Source organism: Stenella coeruleoalba, assembly GCF_951394435.1.
Source record: "Stenella coeruleoalba genome assembly, chromosome: 15".
In the NCBI taxonomy this organism is placed as follows: Eukaryota; Metazoa; Chordata; class Mammalia; order Artiodactyla; family Delphinidae; genus Stenella; species Stenella coeruleoalba.
Window position 1 is genome coordinate 14335067 of NC_137161.1, and position 24917 is coordinate 14359983.

Below are 24917 nucleotides of genomic sequence, written 5' to 3' on the forward strand. Positions count from 1 at the left end.
TCTTGATAGCCCCATTTTTCAGACCAGGAAACTGAGACTCAGAGAGACTAAATAACCTGCCAGTTGTCGACAGCTCAGAACGCGGCGCAGCTGCTTCTCAAACCCAGGTCTGGGCGACCCCAGGCCAGTGTTCTTGGCACTGCCTGCTCCTGCCCTCCTCCTCAGCTCTTCTCGTCCTAAGGACTTCGTTTCTCCTCCCCAAGCTCGGCTAATTTAACGAGATGGCCTGGGAGCTGCGCGCTCTTACAGAAGTGCCGAAGCATTTTACGGGCCTCGCGCGCAGCGTAGCTGACTTCCCCAGAAGCAGGAGGCGCAGGAGGTGGCCCGGAAATGCTGTCCCGGGAGGAGAACTGACGTTTGGAGTTGGAAGGCTCCCAGTGTGATGCAGACCAGCGCTCTTCAAATCGTTCCGTCCTGTGACCTTTTCTCGCAGCGCACGCGTCCCTCACCGTGGAGGTGAGGGAGGGTTTCTGTGTCCTCGCGAGCAGCGTGCCGTTAAAGGGGAGAGACGTGGGTAGGCCCGACTCCTCTGCAGCAGCAGTACCTGGGCTCCGTCGCTTGCTTAGCACTGGAAGAAAAATGAAGACCCCCCCGGGGCGCTTGTGCTCTCCAGATTCTTCCATTCCAACCGAGAATATTAAAGTAACACACGAGAGATAGAGAATGATGGAACGGTAAGCTGTGAGGCACAGACTATAGAGTGAGTAAGTTCAGCAACAGGAAAGACCAGTGAACATGAGAGGAGGGGTGTCAGCCACAGTTGCAGGAAAGATGCAGGTGCTCCCATGGGAAAGGTTCACGTGCTCGGGGGAGGCTCTGTCACCAGCCGTCATTTTCGAAAAGCCGTTTTGAAATTAGCTGCTGCTAGCCCCTTGGTATTCTTAGTTTTCCCAGGGCTAGCACTTTGAGGAACAATGATACGGACTCTGAAGGAAAGTGAAAAAAACGCGTCAGGCTGATCACAGTTTCAGATTGAAAGGGTCCTTAGAGGTCATCAGATTTCATCCTCCACCCACATAGGAGCCCCTTCCACAGCACTTTGTACAGGTGCCCGTCCAGTCTTCCTCGATTGCTTCCAGTGACCGAGAGCCCAGCATTCAAGAGACAACCTCTTCCACTGTCTGACGGCTTTAGTTAATATCAATAGAAAACTCTTACGGTTACCAAAGGGAAAAGGGGGTGGGGGAGGGATAAATTAGGAGTGTGGGATTAGCAGATACACACTACCATATATAAAATAGGCAAACAACAAGGTCCTACTGTATAGCACAGGGAACTAGATTCAATAATCCTGTAATAAACCGTGATGGAAAAGAATATGAAGAAGAAAATATACATACACACACACACACACAGACACGCATATATGTGTATAACACTGCTGTACACCAGAAACTAACAAAACATTGTAAATCAACTATACTTCAATTAAAAAAGAAAAGAAAAACTCTGATATTGAACTAATATCTGTTTCTTTGTGACTTGCCCTGGTTAGCGGGTTGTCATCTCCCAGATATCTCTTGTATTCCCTCGGTGGGAATTTTTTTATTCCATAGACCAGGGTGGTACAGAAAGGATACACATAACTGCAGACCGGTCTCATCGTACTGGTGATTCCCTGATTGATCCAATAAACATTTATTTAGCAAATCTGAAGCAGTGTGAAGAGCTACTTCTGTCTCGGGCTTGGGAGTCCACAGAAGGGCCCCTGTGAGCTATTCACAGAGCAGTAACCTGCCACAGGGAGCAGATGGCATGTGTCTTGTCCCTGGTCCCGCAGTCCCGGGCCGCACGCCAGCTGATGGAGAGGACCCAGTCATCCAACATGGAGACCCGGCTGGACGCCATGAAGGAGCTGGCCAAGCTCTCTGCGGACGTGACCTTCGCCACCGAGTTCATCAACATGGATGGCATTGTTGTGCTGACGCGGCTTGTGGAAAGCGGAACCAAGCTCTTATCCCAGTGAGTGTTGCTGAGGTCTCGTTTGGGAGCTCTCGAGAGATTTACGACACGGCGCAGGGCATCCTATGCTCATTTCCGTTGAGTCAAATGAGCTTATTGAGCTCCTTCTGCATACAGAGCAGCGTGCCCAGCACCAGGGTCCACACAGAGGGGTATAATTCACTATTGTGGTCCTGAATCTTGTAGTCTAGTTGGGCTCTCACAAATTCAGTGACGGTACAAAACAGTACTATGCTGAGTGACGTGAAAGTCGGGGCTCTAGAAGTCAAGAAGAGAGAGGTCAGCTCACGGCTGAAATCATTTCCGGAAAATGACCGGCTTGATGGAAGTTAGCAGACTGTCCATTAGCAAGTAGAACAGGTGTCTGTGTGTTCTTAACCGCACCCCTGCGTCCCTCCCTCTCCAGTCACCTCCCCACTCCACACACAGGCTCCTTATACAGAGACGCGCACGGGCGCTCCTCTGTGTTTACCGGGGCGTATCCCCACCCATCCGCTGTCTCCCTGTCACCCATTTTCACGGGGGCAGGGGGGCGTCCGGAACTTGGCGACGCACTGCAAGTGGCTTTGTGGTACTCCAGTGCCAAGGTGAACGTGGCGGGAAACTGCCATGCCATTATCCGCAGTGAGTAAACAGATGTTTAGTTTGTCTTCTAAGCCCACAGAACCTAAGCTGGCAGAGAGGGAGTCAGAAACCTCTGAGTTGATGGATCAGCTACTGAAATTTTTAGCCAGACCGAGCAGCTAGTCTTGGGTATTTGTTTTAAGTCTTGGATTCTCCGGCTGCACGGAAATCTCGAAGCCTTTGGCTGCCATCAGCACTGACCCAGACGTTCCGCAGTCTCCCGGGAGTGCGGGGTTGGACTGGCCTTCGTCTCCTCTTTAAAGTGGAGGTGATACCTCCCTTGCCATATTGTCATGAGGAGTACTGTGGATGAGAATGGGTCAGAACATGCTTTGCAAATGGAAATATAGTTTGTAAATTATAGAGCACTGTACAGATGTATAAAGGTTGACGTGTATACAGAGCAGAGACAGAGGGGAGAAAACATTTCAGCCCTCATTCTCTGTCAGCTCTGTGGTAGGGTTTCGCATGCACTGTCACCCTGCCCTCACCACAACGCCGTGAGGTTAACGCTGTGAGAGGAACTCAGTTTCACAGAGAAAGAAATAGAAGTTTGAACAGATAAAATCTGCACAGTTAGTAAGTAGTTGAACCCATGGCCAGAGTTCATCCTCTTTCTCCTGTGCTCTGCCGCCTCCCAGCCTAAAAGTGAACCTGGGATGTAAGCTCCCTCGGGTACCCCACCAAGTGCTGGGATTTGACAAGGCCAGACCCAGAAGCCTTTCCTTTGGTGATTCCAGGGAAGAAGCTGCTCCACACCTAGCTTAGGTGTGTGCCAGGCGCTGGCTCACAGTGGCGTTCGCTGATTTCTCAGGTGGTGCTTACGTTGAAATCCGTCCCTATTGTGGCTGCCTTCACACCTGTGCTCCCCAGTTCTGAATCTTTGTATTGTTTTGTGTGTGTTTTGCACATGTCTCAGCTACAGTGAGATGCTGGCATTCACCCTGACTGCCTTCTTAGAGCTCATGGACCATGGCATTGTCTCCTGGGACATGGTTTCAATCACCTTCATTAAGCAGGTGAGGCCTCCAACATTCCGTCTTTCCTCCCTCCGTCGCCAGTTGTCCTCTAGGCTTGAGGGGAGGTGCGGGCGACACAGCTGCTCCAGCGAGGGCCGGCGTTCTATCCCCGAGGCCAGGTGTTTCATCCTCAGGCTCCGGCCTTCCTGTGGCTCCTGGAAGGTGTACTTTGTTACACTCGCAGGGCCTGCACTGAGAAGATGGAACTGGACTCCCGGAACTGATTATGGCCAAAGTGGAATTGGATTGTCAGTGAGACTCGGGATAGCGTGCAGCCAGCCAGCCAGTACCATCCCTAAGTCTTCTGACCTGCTTCCTGAGCCCTGCCTCCTCTTTGGATAAAAAAAAAAAAAAAACCGTTCATTTCATTTGCCTTCTATTTATCAATCTGCCTTCTGTTTACAAATCTGCAAGGTAGACTGTTTGATTGTCAGATGAACTCAGTGGGGGGGGAGAAGATACTTCTAGTTTTATCCTCCTTTCTTCTAGAAGAAGGGGCAGTATCACCTCAGAAAACTGAACTAAAACCAATGAATGCTATATCTGCTGACCTAGAATTACACCTGTCATTGGGTTGGGACATTGAGAACTTCCCAATGCTGGAGATACTTAGGCACAAGTGAAATGACCATGTGTCAAAGATGTTATAATGGGGATTGAGAAAAGGGATTAGATTATAAGACTTTGAGGTCCTTTCTATGTCCCCGAGTCTGCTGTTCTGCGTGTGTATAGGGACAAAATGTATGTCCGGAGTACAGTACATGGAGAGCAAATGAGATCCCAGCATCAGTAAAACCCTCTGCTTTTTACCCTCGGCTTTTTCATGCCTGAACCCTTATTTTGAAAACAAAAGATTAAGCCCTTAGGTTTAACGAAACATAGTTGAGTGGGTGCTGTAATTTGAAATTGAGTTATCCATGCCTAGGAACTCCCTGGCACATTGGCCAACATAGCAGATACCATCATCCACCTGGGGACAGCTGTCCAAACGTGGGCAGCACACCTAAGAGGAGAGTCTGGGGGCGGCGGGCGTCCGAAACCTAAGCCTTCAGCTCTCTTGGGCCCTGAGCTTCCTAACTGACTTGCCCTCTCTGGCTTTAGATCGCAGGGTACGTGAGCCAGCCCATGGTGGACGTGTCAATCCTGCAGAGGTCCCTGGCCATCCTGGAGAGCATGGTCTTGAACAGCCAGAGTCTGTACCAGAAGATCGCAGAGGAAATCACTGTGGGACAGCTCATCTCTCACCTCCAGGTGTAAGTAGAGACCCTGCCCCAGCCTCCCTTCCCTGCCTGTTATCTTCTCCCCTCTTACTCTGTTTAAGTCTTCCAATCCTACTGCTTTGCTTGTACTCTGAGATGCTGATCTGCTTGTTCATTCACTCATCACCTCTTCCACACTACTCAGAATTCCTCCCGTAATTCAGACCTGGTCATGTCATGCTCCCGCTTGAAATCCTCTGTAACTCTCCTTGCCTCTCAGGATAATGTGAAGTTTTTCCCAATCTTCCTGTACCACCATGGTACCAGAAAGAATTAGATGCTTTCTCCTCTGTGGGCCAAATAGTTTCTGTTTGTACCTATGATAATCATATTTATATAAAATACTGTATTTTTATTATCTGCCTCCCATTTTAAACTTTGAGCTCTCTGGGAAAAGGGGCCAATCATTTTTGTATCCCTTGTTTTGATTTAAGTAGAAGATCAATTAGCATTTGTTGAATGAACTCTTGCCGAACTAACAGTATGCTGGTGGGGGTAGCAAGAAGTATTGTATAGGATGTGAATTCTAATCCAGGATCTACTGCAAACTAGGGCTCTGCCCTCAGCAAATTACCTATTCTCTTCTGGCCTAAGTTTCCTCGCCTCTAGACTAAGGTTAATCATCCCCGCCTCTCAGACTTGTGAGGATCAAAGAAGATAAAAGGTTCCGCATAGGGGCCAGCACAGGATAGGTATTGAGGAGGTTTTTTTGTTTTTCTGTTTTTTGCTTTTGTTTGTTTTTTAAGAAGCTTATCACATCCTAAAACATTTAACAGATAGTAAACAAAAGCCAAAGACAGATAAAGCCTTTGGAGCACTGTTTGTCTCCTCCCCATTCTTTATACTTCCCTTTCAACCATTCCACACAATTTAAGAGGACTGGACTTCCCAAAACAAGGATGGGGACACTGCTGATTCCTTCCTAACCCTTGCTCCCTTCCAGCATATGGGACATTGACAGAAGGCCCTGCCAGCTCCAGGGGAAGCCAGAGCTCCCAGACTTGGTTGATTATAGCAGCCTTGTTTTCACTCAGCTATGCTCTCAGCCTGTACCTTCCCACTAGTCCAAGTAAAAAGGAAGCACAAGGAGATTTACAGCTCTGACTTCTCCTTGTCACTTCTCTAAGGAATTCTTCAGCCTCTGTTTTCATGCCCAAAAGCCAAAAAGGTTGATTGAAGTCAGGGGGACATTGAAAACTCCAGGTGGAGAGTCCTGATTTTCCTGACCTCAGAGTTACCTCTATTTCTTTGTTTCTGAATTGGGAATGAACCAGTTACCTCCTTAGAGATGATAGAGGAGCGTGGCATTTCTTAGGGGTCAGTCTATGAACACTTTCAGCCATTGCTGTCCCCAGAAGCCATGTCCTCTGCTGCTGGGCTGAGGGACAATTAGTAGCCTCCACCAGACCTCCAAGATGCCCCCGGCCAACCAGGACACCCAGCAGCCCCTCTGGAGAGAGCCACAGAATGCACTTATGACGTGGCAGGTGGAGAGCTCTTGTCAAGTGCCAGGATTACAAGATTCCAGAGAAGCGTTGTAGTTATTTTATTTGTTTAAAATAAAATAAGTTCATAGTCAGAGATTTTGAAAATACAGAAAAGCACAAAAAGGAAATCATTTGCCCATTATCCCCCCTCCAGACATAACCACTGTTAACAGTAAATTGACTGTGCCGCTGGGTTTTTTTCCTATGCATATTTTTAAGAAAGTTGGAATCTTACTGTACATGCTATTCGTGCCTTGACTTTTTTTATGGACTAATAGTTACTGAACATTTCCCATGTTAAAGAACCTTCTGAAAGGGTAATTCTAAATCTTGTGCAGGAATTCCGTGCCGGTCTAGTGGTTAGGACTCCATGCTCCCACTGCCGAGGGTGCGGGTTCGATCCCTGGTCAGGGAATTAAGATCCCGCAAGCAGTGAGGCCTGGCCAAACATTTAAAAAAAAAAAAATGTGTGTATATATATATATACATATATATATATATATATATATATATATATATATGTATATATATATATATATACACACATTTTTTTTTTTCCACCCCATATGCCTTTGAAAATCCAGTAACAGTTATGGACTCTCACCTCCCTGGAAAAAAGTATCACATAGTCAGCCAGCTACAAGGAATAATGGCTGCACCATTTCTAGGGTTCCCAGACACTCTAAGCCCATCCCTAACCCCAGGCGAAGAACCTTTATGCTAAAACAGCATTTTTAATGACTGCTTAGGATCTGAATATATATGAACAGAGTCGCTACTGTGGACATTTGCATTATTTACTGTTCTTGATTTTTTTTATAGTACTTGGATGAAACACCTTGCCAGTAACTCATGCACAGCTTTCTGATGACTATCTTTGGGTAAATTCCTGTTAGTGGAATTGCTGGGTCAGGGAGTCTGCCCACTTTTAAGCTTTTGAGGCTAAACCTCTGATTATTATTTGATTACAGTGTGCAAGTGATTGTTTTAAACCATCTCTAAGGATCGTCTTGCTGGTCAGTCTCCTAACCTCTCTCTGCCTTCTTTCTCCGTTGACACAGCTCCAACCAGGAGATTCAGACCTACGCCATTGCACTGATTAACGCACTTTTTCTGAAGGCTCCTGAGGACAAGCGACAGGTCTGTGGTGGCCTTTTCAAGCTTTTCATCTGGGCTGTCCCAAGAGAAGACTTATCCACCCAGTCATTTTCCCAAGAGTCCCTCCTCCTGCCCCGCTGCAGCCAGAGCCCATCTGAGTGGCTTTGCTAAGGGAAGACCCGGGGAAGAACTAGGAGGGAAACCAGCTGGGTCCTAGGTCAGGGCAGGGGCCTGCAAACTTTTTCCCCTCAAGGACGAGTAAATATTTTTTTGCCTGGTGGCCCTTGTGGTCTACGTGGCAACTATTCAACCTTGTCGCTGTAGCCAAAGCAGCCTCAAACAGTAGGCAGACAGGTGGGTGTGGCTGTCTTTCCATAAGACCGTCTAGACACAAACAGGCAACAGGCCTCATTTGGCCTTACTGCGAGACTACCCCTGGGTTAGAGGATCAGGGAGCAGGGAGAGGAGACCCGCTGGGCCTCCCTGCCGGGTCCCAGGAGACAGAAACAAACGCAATCCTTGCTTAAGGAAGCAAGAGTGGAGGAACTTAGCTTGAAGTTTCACGTATAAAGATCCTCTGATCCAGGTTCTAAACTTTTTTCTTCCCTATCAATCAGCTGTGTGACATGATGCAAATCGCTCTGCTTCTCTGAACCCCAGTTTCCTCACCTATAACGTGGGAGTAACAACATCTGCCCCATTCACTTCATAAGGATGTCATGAGAAAAAGCCATATTTTACAAGTGAGGAAACCAGGGATCAGCTGGGCAGTGGAGCAAGGGCTGACCTAGGAGGCCAGGGTCCGAGGCTGAGTACTTTTCCTGCCACTGCTGGGCAAGTGCTCTAACCCCCCTGGGTCTCCGTTTCCCTTTCTGTAAAATGCAAGGGCCAGATTAAAGATCGCTCTGAGCCCTTCCAACACGACTGTTCTAGATTTCTCTGGTCAAAGCCCAGGTGATGTACAAAAGCAAGACTTTGTAATTCTCGGTCAATACCGTGGGCTCAGTAAGTTGTAAATCCTGTGGGATTATGTACCAAGTTCCTGGAAGATTCTGGTGGGAGGACCAGGAGCGTCTGTGGTTCTGTCTGTCCTTGTCTTTCTTGGATGGCTGGCTCTGTTCATCTCTTCCTCCCTAGTCCTGTTTTGAGTGTAAGCTGAAAGCTCATTCTTCCATCTGCTTCTCTCTGTGCTTTTTGCTTTCTGCCGGCAGGACAAGCATCTTAATCCTCTAGACCTCCCTGTCACTGTAAGTAGCACTGCCATATGGAAAGGACCCCGCTCTTTTCCAGGTGGGGAGGTTGAAGCTGGGTGAGAATCTCGTGATCTGATCTAGTTGTTCAGGGAGCTCCAAGACACAGGAAAAGGTTGTGTGCTGTAAATCTCATTTGTCAGGACACTTAGCGAAGTACCACGGATCAGAGTCGCATAAAGGATTAAGGGGACGCCTGCCCTGGGGAATGTGGCCCAGTCTCTCCTTTGTAACCTGCCTTCACATGGGTCTGTGGTTCAGCCAGGAAGATCAGATTCAGAAATAGCCTGTGACTGTCATCTAGACGATGCCAGGTGCATCACATTCCAGCTTGCCGTAGCCAGGAGTAAAGGTAAATCCACGCCCTTTTGGACGCTTTCTAGAGCCTCGGAATTGGAAGAGCTTTAGACGGTTGACAGAAGGGAATTTGGATACTCGTTTCTTAGAGGGAGGGTTTCTTAGAGGATTAGAGGGAGCTCAAAGAGGTCAGCTCTATGAGGATATGAAAAAAGATGAGTGCTTCCCCCGGCACCGCAGAGAAGCCTTTGGTTGCAGGCCTTTATATTCCAGCAGCAGACCACTGTCAGTTACCAACTTTGTGAGTTGTGGACAGCAAGATTTAATCGTGAGTTGGCCTCCCATAGCTACCAGAGAAGTTTCTAGTCCACCTTCCTCCTTTGCCAGTTAGTGTGCGCTCAGGGGACGCAGAGTAAAACTTAATATTCCTGACAGCGTCAGCCATTGGAATTTGGCTAGAAATCTAGAAGCGAGAGACAAAGGCCTTCCAGCTCTGAGAAAAATGACAACACTCACGGATATTGCCCCCTAGGAGAGGTGTGACAGCTCCCTCAGGCCCGTTGATTTAGAATTATCTATGAAATTAAATTAAGGCAGCAGTTCAGGAAGTGAAGTCATACTAATTAACATTGTAAGAAGTGGTGGCTGACATTGGAAGGAAGAGACAGAAGAATTATGAAAAGCTGTCAGAAAAATTAAAAGCATAGTAATCTGGGACCATTTTGTTTAGGGGAAAATAGCTTCACATTTCAGAAGCCCCATAGGGTATTACAGTGTCACAACACAGAATAATAACTGATGTGTTTTTTTGTTCCTGATGAAGTCAAGTCCTTGGCAGTGATTAAATTATTATAATCATCGTAGTCTCTTCAGAAATACAGGAAGTGTGTATATTTTTAGAAGATTAGCATAAGAATGGTCAAAATAACAGTTCTGAGAGGACCCTTAAAGCTTCATTCCCTGGAAGATTAACTTAACGTAGGATACGTTATTTCCTGAGTGAGCTAAATAAATGAAGTGTTACTGTCAAAATCTGAACCAAATAAATAAAAAAGGTGACCCTGTTGTGAAAAATCACTCCAAAGCACCCAACACCTTGTTCTCTAAACTGATCAGAAGTGAATCGTAGACCACCGGCTGTTTCAGAGCATCCCACCCCAGCTCCGTCTGCTGGCGTGGTGCTGGGGGCGGGGGGGGCGGGGGCGCAGTGGAGGAGGATGCCGGAGCCCAAGCCCTCTTGCTCGGTTTGGAGTCAGTGTTCCATTAGAGTCCCTCCCAGCCTTGGCAGTGGTTCTGGCCTGGGATGGTGCATGTGGCTTGGGAACCATCGTGCTGCTCTGTGGCCTGTGCTTGTTGTCCATCTCCTGGCATCCTTGTAACACAAGTGTCTCGTCCTGAAGCAGCCTTTGTCCCTCTTTGAAGATGACACAGTTGATTGTACCATTGGGAAAGGAAACCCTGTTTGCATTAATGTGTACTCATGAAAGAAAATGTATGGGAATTTTTCAGAGTATAAAATACGTATTTGAAGGTCTGTGAATTTTTCTTCATTTGCCCACTTTTCATTTTAAAGGAAAAAAATTAAGGGAAAAAGCCCCAGAGCTATGACATCACCGTCCTCTTGATAGTTGTCACAGCTGCATGCCTGCCACCTTACCTTATGTTCGCTTCTTCTTAATAGGATATGGCCAACGCATTCGCACAGAAGCACCTTCGGTCCATAATCCTCAATGTAAGTTCCCAGACAAGCTATATTTTGTTACTGTTATTGTTTTGTTACTATTAACTACAACTATCACTATTATTATAGCTGTACTATTATTATTGAAATCACTGTGGAGTGGGATGGGCACTCAGAGGGTCCTTACCGATAGGTACTAAACACTTCCCAAGCTGGAAAGCTTATGGTTTCTGATCCACTGTAAGCAGGGTTGTCTCTAGGAGGCTGTCCCACCAGGAACTGCAGAGCCTCTAAGGAGGTACTTAGCCAGATATGCTGTTTGTTGCCTCACAACTCCACAGACTTTTATCCAGAGGGAATGTGTTCAAATAGGCACAGAAGAGGAATTCACTCAACTAACACCAGTCATAACCCTGAGTTGTGCGGGGCACTGGGAGGGATGCCCAGCCTGGGAGATTGCAGAGGAGGAGCTGTCAGTCCTGCCGCAAAGGAGAGTTGTCAGGAGCCCTTAGAGGCGGGTCTTCAGGGAAGGCTGAGGATAAGCCAGATGACCAGTCAGAAAAGGAGTTCCTGCATGGGGAAGGGGGGCACCTAGGAGGAGTGTGTGGTCCTGTGGAGCTTGGGGTGAGAATTTGTGACAGGCTGGAGAGGTAGCAAAGACCAGATCAGGTAGGGCCTAGGTCTTTCTCCCAAAAGCAACTGAGAGGCTTTAATCAGGATCGTGAAATAACCAGGCTGGTGTTTTAGAAAGGTCGCACTCCAAGATCCGTGTTTCCTGAGGGGTGTGTGAGGGAGGAGGGTAGAGCGGGAGTTGGCGGGGGAGGGAGGCATCTGGAGGGAGGTCTCAGTGCCTGTTCTGCAGTGGGGATGTGGGCGGGGAGAGAGCTGAGGTGGGAGGTGAGGGCCGGGAAGGAGAGTCAAGGAGCTGGGTTAAAAGGCCATTTTATCAGTCGTCCAAAATCAGGTGCACCTGGGAGACCACAGTGTAGGGAACAAAATGAGAAATCGAGAGTCAGGTGTGAAAGGCTTCCTAATTCTGAGCATGAACTTTGGAGTCGGCAGCCCCCGCTCTGCCTTTAACCAGTCTTTCATCTGGAGCGGTTCACTTAGCTCCTGTGGGCTTCAGTTTGCTTATCTGGATGTGAGGCCCACAGGAGCTGATACATATACACAGGGCTTAGCAGGGGGCCTGGCTCTTGGTGGGGCAGTTCCTTCACCGTAAACAAGATACAGAGGTGACAGAATTCAAGAAGTAACCGTGGGCACCTGTGAGGTGGAGCGATCAGCTGCTCTAAACAGGCAGAGCCCACCGGACTTCACCTCGCAGAGCGAGCTCCTGCCTGCGGGCCACCTCCCTGGTCACACAGCCCCGCTGCCAGCCCGGCAGGAAGGACCTGGCCAGACGCTTCCGCCCTCTGCCTGCCACACAGGTCCCCACATTCTTGTCTCCCGTGTCCGAGCGGTTGTGTTGGGCGCCATCCTCTGCATGTGTGGGAGTGGGTGCCCTTCTCAGAGAACTTTAATGAATTTCGAGGCTTATCATTTACCTGAACGAGATTAGACGTTCATCTCATTTCTGGACAAACCTGGTGAACAAGCAAAGATTCCATCCACTATAGAAGACAGTTTGGTGTCAGGACTCAGACTGAAGTGGTCTGCTAGGAGAAGGTTAACGCGTGCTCACTTAAGTCCCGGGATTGAACGGAGTTGAGCCAGGGAGCTGAGGCCTCGAGGTACTTGCCAGTCAAATAAGACTTCATCAGACTGGCACTGTTCTTCTTTAAGCCATTGATGACTCGAGGAATTACCCTCCCACTCTGACATCTCTGAGATTGAGAAACGGGGATTAAAGTGAATGGAAACCAGTATCACATTAACTTTAACCTCTCTTCAGAGTGGTTTTATGAATTCTGGAGAGAGGTGAGGAGAGAGGAATAGGGGTAGATGGGTAGGGAGAAATCAGAGTGACAGAGGGAGGGACGCAGAGAAAGGAAGAGGCTCAGAGTGAGGTGGAGGGGCAGAAGCAGCCGAAGCGGAGAGAAGACCCTGGGCTGGAAGAGACTGGAGGCGGAGGAGGGGCAGAGCAGACCTTGAGAAGGAAGCTTGGGAGGGGCGAGGAGGCTTGATGAGAGAGGTCAGGCCTCGGAGAGGGCTCAGGGAGGAGGTGAGCAGAGCGGCGCTGTCCCCTAGAACCTGCTGTAGCTGGGGAGGTGTGTGCAGAAAGGGTGGCCCAAGCCACATGTGGCTGTTGAACACTTGAAATGTGTCTAGCGTGGCTGGGGAACTGAATTTGTAGTTCTTTAAAGTTTCAGTTTAAATGCCCACGTGTGGCTTGTGGCTACTGTATTGGGCCTTGCAGATCTAGGGAAAGAAAGACAGGGAAAGGAAGAGCTCTCATGGAGTTGCACCGGTGGGGAGAGGAAGTCTAGAGCAGCGCCGTCCAGTGGAAATACGATGCGAGCCACTTGTTTCATTTAAGTGGTCTAGTAGCAGCGTTGACTAAAAAAGGAATAGGGGAAATGAATTTCAATGATATAATTCATTTAACCCGGCATATCTAAAATACTATGATACCAACATGTAATCAATAGGAAAATTGTTAATGAGATATTTCACATTTTCTGTTTCCATACTAAGGCTCTGATATCCAGTGTGCATTTTACATTTACAGCACATCTCAATTTGGACTGGCCACATTTCAAGTGTTCACCAGCCACAGGTGGCTAGTGGCTACCAGACTGGACTGCACAGATCTAAAGAGATTGATCCCGAACCAGAGCAAGCTCTAGAGAGAGCTGACCTAGAGTTAGAAAGCTAAGTATTTTAGAGTACAGCAGAACTTTCTGATATGTTCCACTTCTACTCTGTCATTGGATGTAGCCACTAGCCACTTGTGCCTCCTGAGCTTAAAATGTGGCTAGTGCGACTGAGGACCTGAACTTTTAACTTGAATCAATTTTAACTGACTTAGATGCACGTGGCCACATATGGCTAGTGGCTACCATACTGGACAACACGGCTCTAGAGACGAGCTAGACCGAGTAAGAGAACACGAAGGGCACAGAGGGCGGTTACGTGTGGGAAACTGGGCAAGAGTCTCCTTTGGGCAAGAAAAGACCAAGAACGACAGGATTCTAGATGGTGAGTGAGACAGAGGGAGTGAGGAATGCAAGGGAGCAGGCAGGAAAGAGCAGGAGGCTACTGCGGGCGAAGGAACAGGACACCAAGGGACAGGACGGGAACCAGCATTGGTCAGCCCGGAGGACAGAGGGGGGCTGTGGCATGTAGAACAAGACAGAGATGGAGCGTGAGAGGTGGAGAAGTACCTAAGGTTGGTGGGCATCAGGGAGGAGGTGGTGAGCTGAGTGCGTGGGGAGGATAGAATTAGAGGAGAGGAGAGGGATGTGGTGTGGGGACATGGGGAGGGGGACATACCCAGAATGAGCAGAGGGAAGGGGAGGGACACCAGTAGGAGAGAAGGGGGCCGGACAAGGAGCATTAGATGCCCCTCTTTGTGTAGGTGTCTCGAGATGATTGAAAGAAAATGATCTTTTCGGAACCTCTCTACCTGGTGAGGCCATCCAAAACATTTTATTTTTCTAAGGGAAAACAAAAGAATTGTACTGTCCAGTTCTGCAAGCGACTCTTCACGCACACTCTGTTGTCTGGATCGATTGGAATGAGGTCCAGCGGCTGATCTCCCGCATCGTAATGTTACTTCCCCGGCCAGGGGCGTGCACAAAAAAAGACGGTGCCCTTGAGGCCTGCAGTGAACCATCTCTGCCTGAATCAGACCCATTCATGTTCCATCCCCTTCTGGAACTCCCTGTGTGGGGGAGGAAACCCTGTCCCCTGCCCAGCGTACTGTCTTTTCACCAGCATGGATGTGACTCTTCAGTAAAAATCAGTCCAACCCTCTGCTCCCTGCCTTTGCTCTCTCCAGCATGTGATCCGAGGGAACCGCCCAATCAAAACTGAGATGGCCCATCAGCTGTATGTCCTGCAAGTGCTGACCTTTAACCTTCTGGAAGAAAGAATGATGACCAAGATGGACCCCAATGACCAGGTCGGTTCTAAGTGGGACAGAGCTTTCCTGGCTGGCATCGTGTGCTGTTTGATGTGGTGCATTCCGCCCTGTGTATCGAGCACCTGCTGTGTGTCAGGAACTGTGCTTAGTTGTGTCAGCTTTGTGCCTCACCATGATCCCTTTCTGCTGGGTGACTGGGCCAAGCCCACCTCTGTCCTGCGATGCTAGAGGTGATGCGTCCTCAAAGATCGATCGGGGCCAGAGTTCTGCCCGGAAAAGCTCTGCCCACTCTTTCCTTTCCTTGTTTCCCTTGACTAGCCGACTCACCTGCTGACTGTCTATTTCACCTCCCAGGCTCAAAGAGACATTATATTTGAACTGAGGAGGATTGCATTTGATGCAGAGTCTGACCCTAGCAACGTCCCCGGGAGTGGGACTGAAAAACGCAAAGCCATGTATACCAAGGACTACAAGATGCTGGGATTTACTGTGAGTTTCGCAGAGCATGGACACCGGTAGACCTTCTCCCCTGACCGGGAGTCAGAGGGCCACCCAGACAGAACCCTGACAACCCTCTCTCATAACATGATGGTGGCCCCGGAACAGAAGACACTAAGGAGCTGGAGGGGCCTTGACACTTGCTTTGCTTTGGCTGTGGCAGGTTCACAAGTTTATGTGCCACATTTGGCCCCTTGAAACAAACCCATCTGTAGGAGGGCCCAGGAGGTCAGCCGAACGAGTGGAGAGGAGATCTCTTATCAAAGCAGCTAGGTTCTTTGAAAATCTGGAGTGGATATGTTGTGATAGGCTACAACTTGAGAATGGAGCTAATTCATTTAAATACTTACTGGGCATCTACTCGGCACCCAGCAGTATTTAGGCAGGGGGGATGTAAGACGAGTCAGGCACCGTCCAGTGGCCTTGAGCTCACGGCCTCGTAGTAGAGATGGGCACGTGACAAGAGCTACAACAGAGGCAGGTGTGACATGCGGGCGGCATATGGTAGAGGGGTGATCGGGATCCCCCTCAGGTGAGCTCGCACGCAATGTCTACCGAGTCTCAAATCAGGTGTGTTTATCTCTACAGAACCATATCAACCCAGCAATGGACTTTACCCAGACTCCTCCTGGAATGCTGGCCTTGGACAACATGCTGTACTTGGCGAAAGTCCATCAGGACACCTACATCCGGGTAAAGGCTGGGGAACAGCTTTCTCTGTGTTGATGCCGCATCGCTTGCCTCCCTGCCTCCCTCACCCTCCCGTTCCTCTTCTGCCCACAGATTGTCCTGGAGAACAGCAGCCGAGAAGACAAGCACGAGTGCCCCTTTGGCCGCAGTGCCATTGAGCTCACCAGAATGCTCTGTGAGATCCTACAGGTCGGGGAACTGCGTAAGTCTGGGTGGCTGCCCCCTTCCTTCAGCCATTGCTTGTACTCAGGAGCCTGGTGAGACTCGACGGTATAGAGTTAGGTGTCCATGGGACTGGACAGCCTTACTGTACTTTTTAAAAATTACCAAGAGAGCTACAATCCGTCTACTGTTGTCTATGGGAGTCGTGGCTGTGGCTTGTTTGAGCTGGTGATTTGGCATGTTCAGTAGCTACGCCCCCATCCACTACCCTTCTCGGTCCTCAGTCTGGTTCTGTTCCTCCAGACTTTGGTGTGGAGGATCCCAGGTTTCTGGACATGGGCTCCCAGCTTCACCCTTTCCCTGTTTCTCCTCTTCCACAGCAAATGAAGGGCGCAACGACTACCACCCGATGTTCTTCACCCATGACCGAGCGTTTGAAGAGCTCTTTGGAATCTGCATCCAGCTGTTGAACAAGACCTGGAAGGAGATGAGGGCAACAGCTGAGGACTTCAACAAGGTCGGTGTCACAGAGCTCTGAGGCCTGTGGGCTGAGACCATCCCAGGACAGTCTGTGACAGCTGGCCAGAGCCTGGGGAATACCTGAGCCGGAGGACAGTGTGGTCTGCAGCACTGAGTCATAAGACGGAGGCATTGAGAGCGTCAGTCCCCTCTGTAACCCTGAGCAGGTGTCTCCCTGCCGGGCCCCTCATTTGCCCGGTGGACCAGTACTGGCCCCTCCGGCCTTCCTTCGGGGGCAGGAGGATAAACATAACAGTGATAGCGTGGGTTACTGAGCACTTACTCTGTGCAGGCACTGTGGCAGTTTTGTGAACTGCAGATGTCATGGAGACGTCGGGGGGGATCCGCAGTGAAGTGCATGTCAGGGGTACTTGCCAGTAGCCATTTCTGGATGCGTTCTGAGTCCACCCTCTGACAGCACTGCTAGACCCTCAAAAGCTGACTATCTAGGAGTTGGCTCTTTTGAAGCTGCTCATCTCATTGTAAAAAATTTGTGAAATATAAAGAAGAAAAAGTTATCTATAATTCCCCTATCCAGCGACAATGACCATTTTTATGTTTCCCTCTAGTCTTTTTTTTTTTTTTTTAATTTATTTGGTCGTGCTGGGTCTTAGTTGCAGCAGGAGGGCTCCTTAGTTGTGGCATGCGAACTCTTGGTTGCAGCATGCATGTGGGATCTAGCTCCCTGACCAGGGATCGAACCTGGGCCCCCTGCATTGGGAACACGGAGTCTTATCCACTGCACCACCAGAGAAGCCCCTCTGGTCTTTTTTTTGCTGTAGATTTTTCCTTCGTTGGTGGGGAGCGGACTGGATGTGCAGATGGTGTCCTGCTTTTTACTTAGCTGTTGTTGTTTTAAGGGAACTATCACATGTTTTGAACACACTACAGTGTGCCAGGCACTGTGCATCCTGACGGCGTCTCACTCATATGCTTGTGGCAACCTCTATCGAAAATGTGTCTTCCTTTCTCTAGCTTTAAGGATGAGTAGGTGGGGCCCTGAGGCTGTTGAGTGACTTGCTCAAGGAGAAGATTGAAGCACAGAGTTGAGATCTGAACCTACTCCTCTCTGACTCCAGAATGTATGAGAAATAAAGCACTTGTCTGGATGTCCCTGGCGGTCCAGTGGTTAAGACTCTATGCTTCCACTGTAGGGGACACAGGTTCGATCCCTGGTCAGGGAACTAAGATCCTGTATGCCCCATGGTGCAGCCAGAAAAAAAAAAAAATCCATTTGTCGCCATCCATCATTTGTCCTACGTAACTGAGAAGAGATAATAGTAGAGAATCAGTGCTCTTACTCGCCCAGTGGATGCCTGTGGTACCCACCGTGCTCAGGACCGCGGAGGGCAGAGCCTGGCATCCGTTTATCAGACCAGGGCTGAGGCGGCCGCCTTCCTCTCTCTCAGGTTATGCAGGTAGTCCGGGAGCAGATCACTCGGGCTTTGCCCTCCAAACCCAACTCTTTGGATCAGTTCAAGAGCAAACTGCGGAGCCTGAGCTACTCTGAGATTCTGCGACTACGCCAGTCCGAGAGGATGAGTCAGGATGACTTCCAGTCCCCGCCGATTGTGTAAGTGCCTTGATGGGGGAGGGTGGGGTGTGTGTGTGTGAGCTCTGCCTCCCTTCAGAAGGCCTGCTGTCCCCGTGACCTTCTCCTTACTCCGGTGCATGTCCACCGCAGGGAGCTGAGAGAGAAGATCCAGCCCGAGATCCTTGAGCTGATCAAGCAGCAACGCCTGAACCGGCTCTGTGAGGGGAGCAGCTTCCGAAAGATTGGGAATCGCCGGAGGCAAGGTGAGTTGAGGGCCTGGGTGCTGGGCCGTCTGTCCCTACTGCCCAGAGCCGCCGCACTGCGGGGGGCACCTGCCTGGGCAGTCCCTGCGGGGAGCAGGCAGGGAATGAGTCGTCTTTTTGCCCCTCGTGTGCCCAGGCCTCTCCCGGAACTGTCCTTACTCACCTGCCTGTCTTCCCTTGTGTTCCAGAGCGTTTCTGGTACTGCCGCTTGGCCCTGAACCACAAGGTCCTGCACTACGGTGACTTGGACGACAACCCTCAAGGGGAGGTGACATTCGAATCCCTGCAGGAGAAAAGTAAGTTCATTTCTCTGTTGGGGTGTCATGGTAGCTGGACTTGCTGTCAGGAGACCTGAGTTCTAGTCCTGGCTGCTTCAAACTGGTAATCTGGCCTTGGGCCAGTTATTTCTCTGAACCCATTTCCGCATTGGTCAGAGGTCATCTGCACCTGGCCTAGGGGTCAAGGGGCTGTTTGGAGAATTCAGTGAGATCACAGGTATGGGTTTTGCAGATTGTAAAGGGTGATACAAGACTAAATTGAAAGGCGGTGGTTAAGAGCAGAAGCTCTGAAGCCTGACTGCCTGGATTCACATCCTGGCTTTGCTGTTAATTCTAATTAATTACAAGTTAATTCTCCCCTCTGCCTTGGATTCTTCTGTAAAATGGGAATAATAGCCACATTTCCCTCAACAGAGGATTGAATGAGTCCTATATGTAAAGCACTTAGAACAATGGCTGGCAGGGGGTAAGAGTAATTATTAGCTGCCTTGGCTCTCGTGGCCGTTGTCATCTTTATCGCCACGAAGTGGAAGTGAGGTGAGTGTCTGAGGCCCCCTTCCCTAGGTAGACAGTGCAGAAGCCCTGAACCCACCCCCAGTTAGACTTGACACAGCGCAGCAGGCCAGAGAGTCCAGGCGAAGCGACCACGGAGCGGGGAACCCTCCCTGAGCTCATATAGCCCTGTGGGTCTGGGGGCTGGGCCGTCCCTTCCAGCACTGATGCAAGGACCAACTTGCAACATAAAGCTTCCAGAAACTAATTCCCCTCATTTATCAGTTCCTGTTGCAGACATTAAGGCCATTGTCACTGGGAAAGATTGTCCCCACATGAAAGAGAAAAGTGCTCTGAAACAGAACAAGGTGAGTGGAGAGGCAGCCCAGAGTCTGAGCTGCTGTCACAGAGATACGTGGAGCGTAGTCGATGGTGGTTGCTTTCTAGGTGCGTGACCTCTCGCCCCCATGCTGTCTCACATTAAGTTCATCCTGAATGTTTTGTTAAGAACAGTTTGAACAGACACCAAGATAGATAGAACCCCCATAGACGCCTCACCCAGCCTCATCAACCAGGGCAAAGTCTACCCATCCACTTGTCCCTCTTCCCTTATTACTTTGAAGAAAATCTCAAGTATTATATCGTTTCTTCTGTAAATATTTAGAATGAATCTCTAAATTATAAGGACTCTCTTAACATAATCACAGTACTATTTGCACACCTAAAAGGAAATAAAAAGTTGTTATTTAGTATCAAGTATGCCATTGATGTTTGATTTTCCACTAATTGTCTTAAAAATGTCATCGTTTCTCTCTATAAAAATATGTTTATGTGTATTCGCATGCACACATACACACACTCATACCCACTTAGTTGGCTAAATCAGAATCCAAATAGGGTCTCTGCACTGTGATAAGTCTTTTAAGTTTCTTAATTCGTAAGTTCCCCCTCCATCTTTTTTTTTTTTTTTTTTTTTTTTTTTTTTGCGGTACGCGGGCCTCTCACTGTTGCGGCCTCTCCCGTTGCGGAGCACAGGCTCTGGACGCGCAGGCTCAGCAGCCATGGCTCACGGGCCCAGCCGCTCTGCAGCATGTGGGATCCTCCCGGACCGGGGCACGAACCCGTGTCCCCTGCATCGGCAGGCGGACTCTCAACCACTGCGCCACCAGGGAAGCCCCCCCTCCATCTTTTGCAGCTCTTTTTTTTTCCCTTCTCTTTGCAGTTTATTAGTTGAAGAAACCAGGTTGCTTGTTTGGTAGTTTCCCAGAGCCTGAAATCTGCTGATTGTCTCCCTGTGGTGTAGTTGAGCCCATTCCTCTGTCCCAGATCTGTAAATTGGTAGAGAGATCTAGAGGCTTGATCCAGTTCAGGCTTGACCTTTTTATTTTGGCCAGACTCCTTCCTAGATGGTATTCTGTTCTATCAAGAGGCACATAATGTCTGGTTGTCTGTCTTTTTTGTGATGTTAGCAGACTCTGGATGCTCAGTGCCTCGTTTCTTTAGTAAATTAAGGTTTGCAAACTAGTGATATTCTAGTGCGCTCATCCCTTTTCGTTTATTAGTCGAACTACTTCTCTTAAGAGAAACTTGCCATCATCTATGGTGGTTTCCCAGTGGTGCAGTTTATAAGAAGGGAGGATAAACGCTTGATTCTTTTCTTTTATGTACCTACTTTTAAAACAAGGACTTAGTTCCCTGGTATCATCCAACAGTGACCTATTTTGTGCATGTGTTTTGCTTTGGTTTTTTAGTGGTATTGTGAACTCTTGGATTTAAGCCGATTATATTTGTTTCAGTCATTACAGTTATGTTGTTGATGCTCAGGTCGTCCCATTTTTGGCCACAATTTGTTTCTGCTGTGGTGTTTTTTTTAAACTGTTAAGACTTTCAGTTTAATTACCCAGATATATATGTAAGGTAATATACAGTCGTGGACTCTGACATTCAAAGGTTCCGAGTGTTGAGAAATGATTTTTCTCCAATCTTAGAAAGTATCACCACATCCTAGGCATGACTTAGGTGGGTTAGTGAGGGTTGATTACCGGTGCCCTCATCTCCAGCCACATTTGTGCATGAGCCCTGGGACCTTGATGACATCTCATCTGAATCAGCATATTTGGTGGTGGTGCCAAGTCACTAGGACTTTGACCAAGCTCTTGGTATGTAGGGCTCAGGCCATTCCCTTGCTCCAAATAACTGAAGCCCTTTCTCCTTTAGGAGGTGCTGGAACTGGCTTTCTCCATCCTGTATGACCCCGACGAAACCTTAAACTTCATTGCACCTAATAAGTATGAGGTGAGCAGCGTGGCGCTGCCTTGGGCAGCCAGGCCTTCTCTGTGCCTGCAGCTGGAGGGGAGGGGTGGGCAGAACAGAAACATCCCCCTAAAGGCAGGGGCCCCAGAGTGTGACGAAGGCTGCCGACACCAAGGATCTGCCACGCTGGGGGTCCTTCCCCCTGAGCTGGGCTCTCCAGGTCACTCTTAGCAGCAGTGGTAGGTTGTCGTTAGAAAGACAGGATCAACTAGGGATAACTTATTTGCCTGGAACTAGGAAAATGCTCCTCTTTTCAGTTTCCGCGTGGCCACCCACCCAAGTGAGCCTGACAGATCCTCCCTCTCCAGGGCTCTGGGGCATATGTTGTAGTGGATCTGACCTGGGCTTTGAAGCCAGGTGGATCTGGTCCTCTTTACACGGGGACTACAGTTTCAGCTATAGCACTAGAAGATGCTAGATATTGAAAAGCAGCTGTGGTTGAGAGCATACATGTCTGGTGAGCTCTGAGAGCCAGTGGAGGGAACTGGAGGTGGGGCTTCTGAAAGAGGAGACCCTTAGGCAGGGCCTGAGCTGCCAGTGGAGTTTGATTGGGAAGAAGTGAAGAACTAGCAGGTGGGAGACAGGTGAGCAAAGGCAGGAAAAAGATGGAACAGGAGTTAGGGAGGGATGGGCTGAGAATTCTTTGTTATTCCCTCTTGTCATGAGACCCTCTAGTTCAGTTTTTCTAGTACTTATTCTTAACATTTATTGACGGTTGTTTTCTTTTTTTTTAACTTTTTTTTGAAACAAAATTGAGATTCTACAGATATTCCTTTTGTTTCCTGCCTTTTCACCTAATATGTGCTCCCCCCCACCATTACAAATTTCCGGGGCAATTTCAGGTTTCTCTAAAGAGAAACTAGTTGGTGTCCCTGTTCTTAGTTCTTTTTTTGCTGTATTTATTAATTGCATTTTTAAAAATCACACTTCATATAATTTTAGGGAGTTTAAATGTAAATCCCTTATAAAAATCAAAAGGTCTTTTGGGAAAGTGAAGAATCACCTCCCAGTTTACCTTTGCTCTTATCCCAGATAAGTCCTGCCTGTACTGAATAGGGCCCAAAGAGGCTGTGTGAGCAAAGGGACTTTGGCAGGACCTCCCGCTGACCAGGGTCCACCAGTGACATTTTGCAACTTGCTTCTCACAGTACTGCATCTGGATCGACGGCCTCAGTGCCCTTCTGGGGAAGGACATGTCCAGCGAGCTGACCAAGAGTGACCTGGACACCCTGTTGAGCATGGAGATGAAGCTGCGGCTGCTGGACCTGGAGAACATCCAGATCCCCGAGGCCCCGCCGCCAGTGCCCAAGGAGCCCAGCAGCTACGACTTTGTCTATCACTACGGCTGAGCCCAGAGCCGGAGCCAACGGTACCCAGCAAGGGACTTGCGGCCCAGGAGGAACACTCACAGTCTGGTGCCTTGTCTTTTGCTTGTACAGAATCTATAGTGACCGTGGTGGCCAGTCAATGCCAGTCACTCCTCAGACCCACCTCGGGCCACCCAGAGCTTCCTCTTGGTCCCTGTGCACTCTGAGCCGTGAAGGCAGGGTGCTCTGCCGTCCCCATCACCGGGGAGCCTGGGGTCGGGCCGTGAGGAATAAACAGCAGACGCCCTTGCCTTCCAGGCCAAGAAACTGCTTCTTGAGCCGGAGTTAACAACGGCCACTCACCTTTTCTTCCTGACCCTGCTCGCCAGTTGCCTGGGTGAGAGCTGGCGCAGGAAAGGCCGCCCCAGAGGACAGACGTGCTGGGCATGGTGAGAGCCTTGGAGAGGCTGCCTTCGGGTGACCCGGGCCTGTGTCTCAGATCTAAGTGGAAGCCTTGGCCTTTGCTCTTGCTTTTGCCGTCTTTGTGAGGGCTCACCTGGCCTCGTCCAGGGCCGACGTGCTGCTGAGGTTCATCTCTGACATCTCTGGTCTCCGGAGCCACCAGATCCTCTTGCCCACGCAGTTGTCTGGGCAGATGGACGTGTCTCCCTACAAGCTCTGTCTCTCATCCTGGCAAGTCAGAGACATGCAGGCCAAGTCCCACCCTCTTAGTCTCAAGGAAGAGCCCAGATGAAGCCTGGGTCTAGACTGTGGTGAGGTCACTAGATTCCACTCCCCTCCCGCCACATTTATATCTTCTCCTTCCTCGGGGAGAAAGCTCCCAGCTCACCTAATTGCGGCCCCTCCGGTCTGCTTTCCTTTGGCCTTCCAGCCCTCGGGAGGTTAGCCTCCCTTCCTCCCTCCCCCAGCGCTGTGATTTCTGCCATTGGCCATGATTTCAGCCGGCTGGGGCCAGCGGAGGCCACAGCTGTGCCAGTGAGGCTTCCCTGGTGCTGCAGCACTTGTAAACCACACGCACAGCCCGTCTCCTTGGACACGCGTGGACACGGTGGCATTCAGTATTGGTAGCCTAGCATGGTGGGTACTGCCCAATGAAGAGTGTACTATATATTTTCTTTACTATAGGCCATACTTATACAGACATGTATATATATTTATATAAGATCTACCTATCCTAGGATGGAACATTTGAGGGAAAATAAAATGGGAGGCCAAAAAAAATAAAAGGTAAACACTTCCAGTTGTGAGCCAAGATTGTAACCTGAGAGTGGCCAGGAGCTTCCTGTCAGTAACCATGTTTTCAATAAATACTCTTTCATGTACAAACTGGTTCCCATTAACAGCTGTTTCTCTGTACTTGCTCCCTGCCCAAGGGAGCTTTCACCTTGACAAGCATTCATTTCACTGTGTCTGGGAGACGTTGGAGAGCTCCAGCTAGAGCCCTCAGCCGCCTTCCCAGAGCCCCTTCCTCCTCTTCAGCGACTCTGCCCCACCACGCACATGCCTGCACACACACGTACACACACACACACCCCTGCTGGTTAAGGATGCTCAGAGATTGTCACACCAGGACAAAGTGCTTTCCACTCAGGCCCGCCAGGTATAGCAGGGAAAGGCATACTGTACACCCCCGAGGACATGGCCTCCCTCTCCTCCCTGCCAGGGACACAGCCAGGGAACAGCTCGAGTACTAGTGCCTGAGAAAGAAGACATGTTCTTCACCCTGTGTGTTGCTGGTGCTCCACACTGTCTCTGTCGCTCAAACCTCAGCCTTAGTAGCTGGGAGGCTTGAGTGAGGGCGGTGATGAAGTAGATACTTTATCTTGCCTCTGAAGGAGAAGGGGGCGAGGACAAGCACTTTCAAAAGGCATAGAAAGTACGTGCAGCCTTGAGGACTCAATAAAGCCGAGAGCTTGGGTGCCATTTTAGGTGTTGGTAAGTGCTGAATGAACGAAGGCCTGGTGATGCCAGCTGGTGGGGGCAGGGCAGCAGCGGTTTACATAAAGAACTGCTTACACTCTGGCCTTGGGCCTTCTGTTCGGAGAGGCCAGGGAGCCCAGCTGAGTCACTTGCAAGGACTCCTGTTTGCAGCCAGCCTTAGAGCCACAGTCCAGGAGGGGCAGAAAGTCCCAAACT

General features: G+C 49.5%; 1 protein-coding gene across 7 annotated transcripts in view; it reads left to right on the forward strand.

Annotated features, from left to right (window-relative positions):
- ELMO2 (engulfment and cell motility 2) overlaps window positions 1-24107 on the forward strand; it is a 38546-nt gene extending 14439 nt beyond the window's left edge. For 2 of the 7 annotated variants that reach the window (XM_079943640.1, XM_079943641.1), the window contains 15 exons: window positions 3506-3605; window positions 4707-4858; window positions 7413-7491; window positions 10678-10728; window positions 14621-14743; window positions 15059-15193; window positions 15791-15895; window positions 15986-16094; window positions 16435-16571; window positions 17983-18146; window positions 18258-18370; window positions 18559-18666; window positions 19426-19508; window positions 21358-21435; window positions 22602-24107. In XM_079943640.1, the coding sequence (XP_079799766.1) occupies window positions 3506-3605; window positions 4707-4858; window positions 7413-7491; window positions 10678-10728; window positions 14621-14743; window positions 15059-15193; window positions 15791-15895; window positions 15986-16094; window positions 16435-16571; window positions 17983-18146; window positions 18258-18370; window positions 18559-18666; window positions 19426-19508; window positions 21358-21435; window positions 22602-22802 (1738 nt within the window). In that variant the 3' untranslated portion in view covers window positions 22803-24107. Of the gene's footprint in view, window positions 1-1780; window positions 1963-3505; window positions 3606-4706; window positions 4859-7412; window positions 7492-7634; window positions 9052-10677; window positions 10729-14620; window positions 14744-15058; window positions 15194-15790; window positions 15896-15985; window positions 16095-16434; window positions 16572-17982; window positions 18147-18257; window positions 18371-18558; window positions 18667-19425; window positions 19509-21357; window positions 21436-22601 lie in introns of those variants that run through there. The other 5 variants (XM_079943637.1, XM_079943638.1, XM_079943639.1 and 2 more) reach the window with 5 other exon arrangements.
- The last annotated feature ends 810 nt before the right edge of the window (window positions 24108-24917 follow it).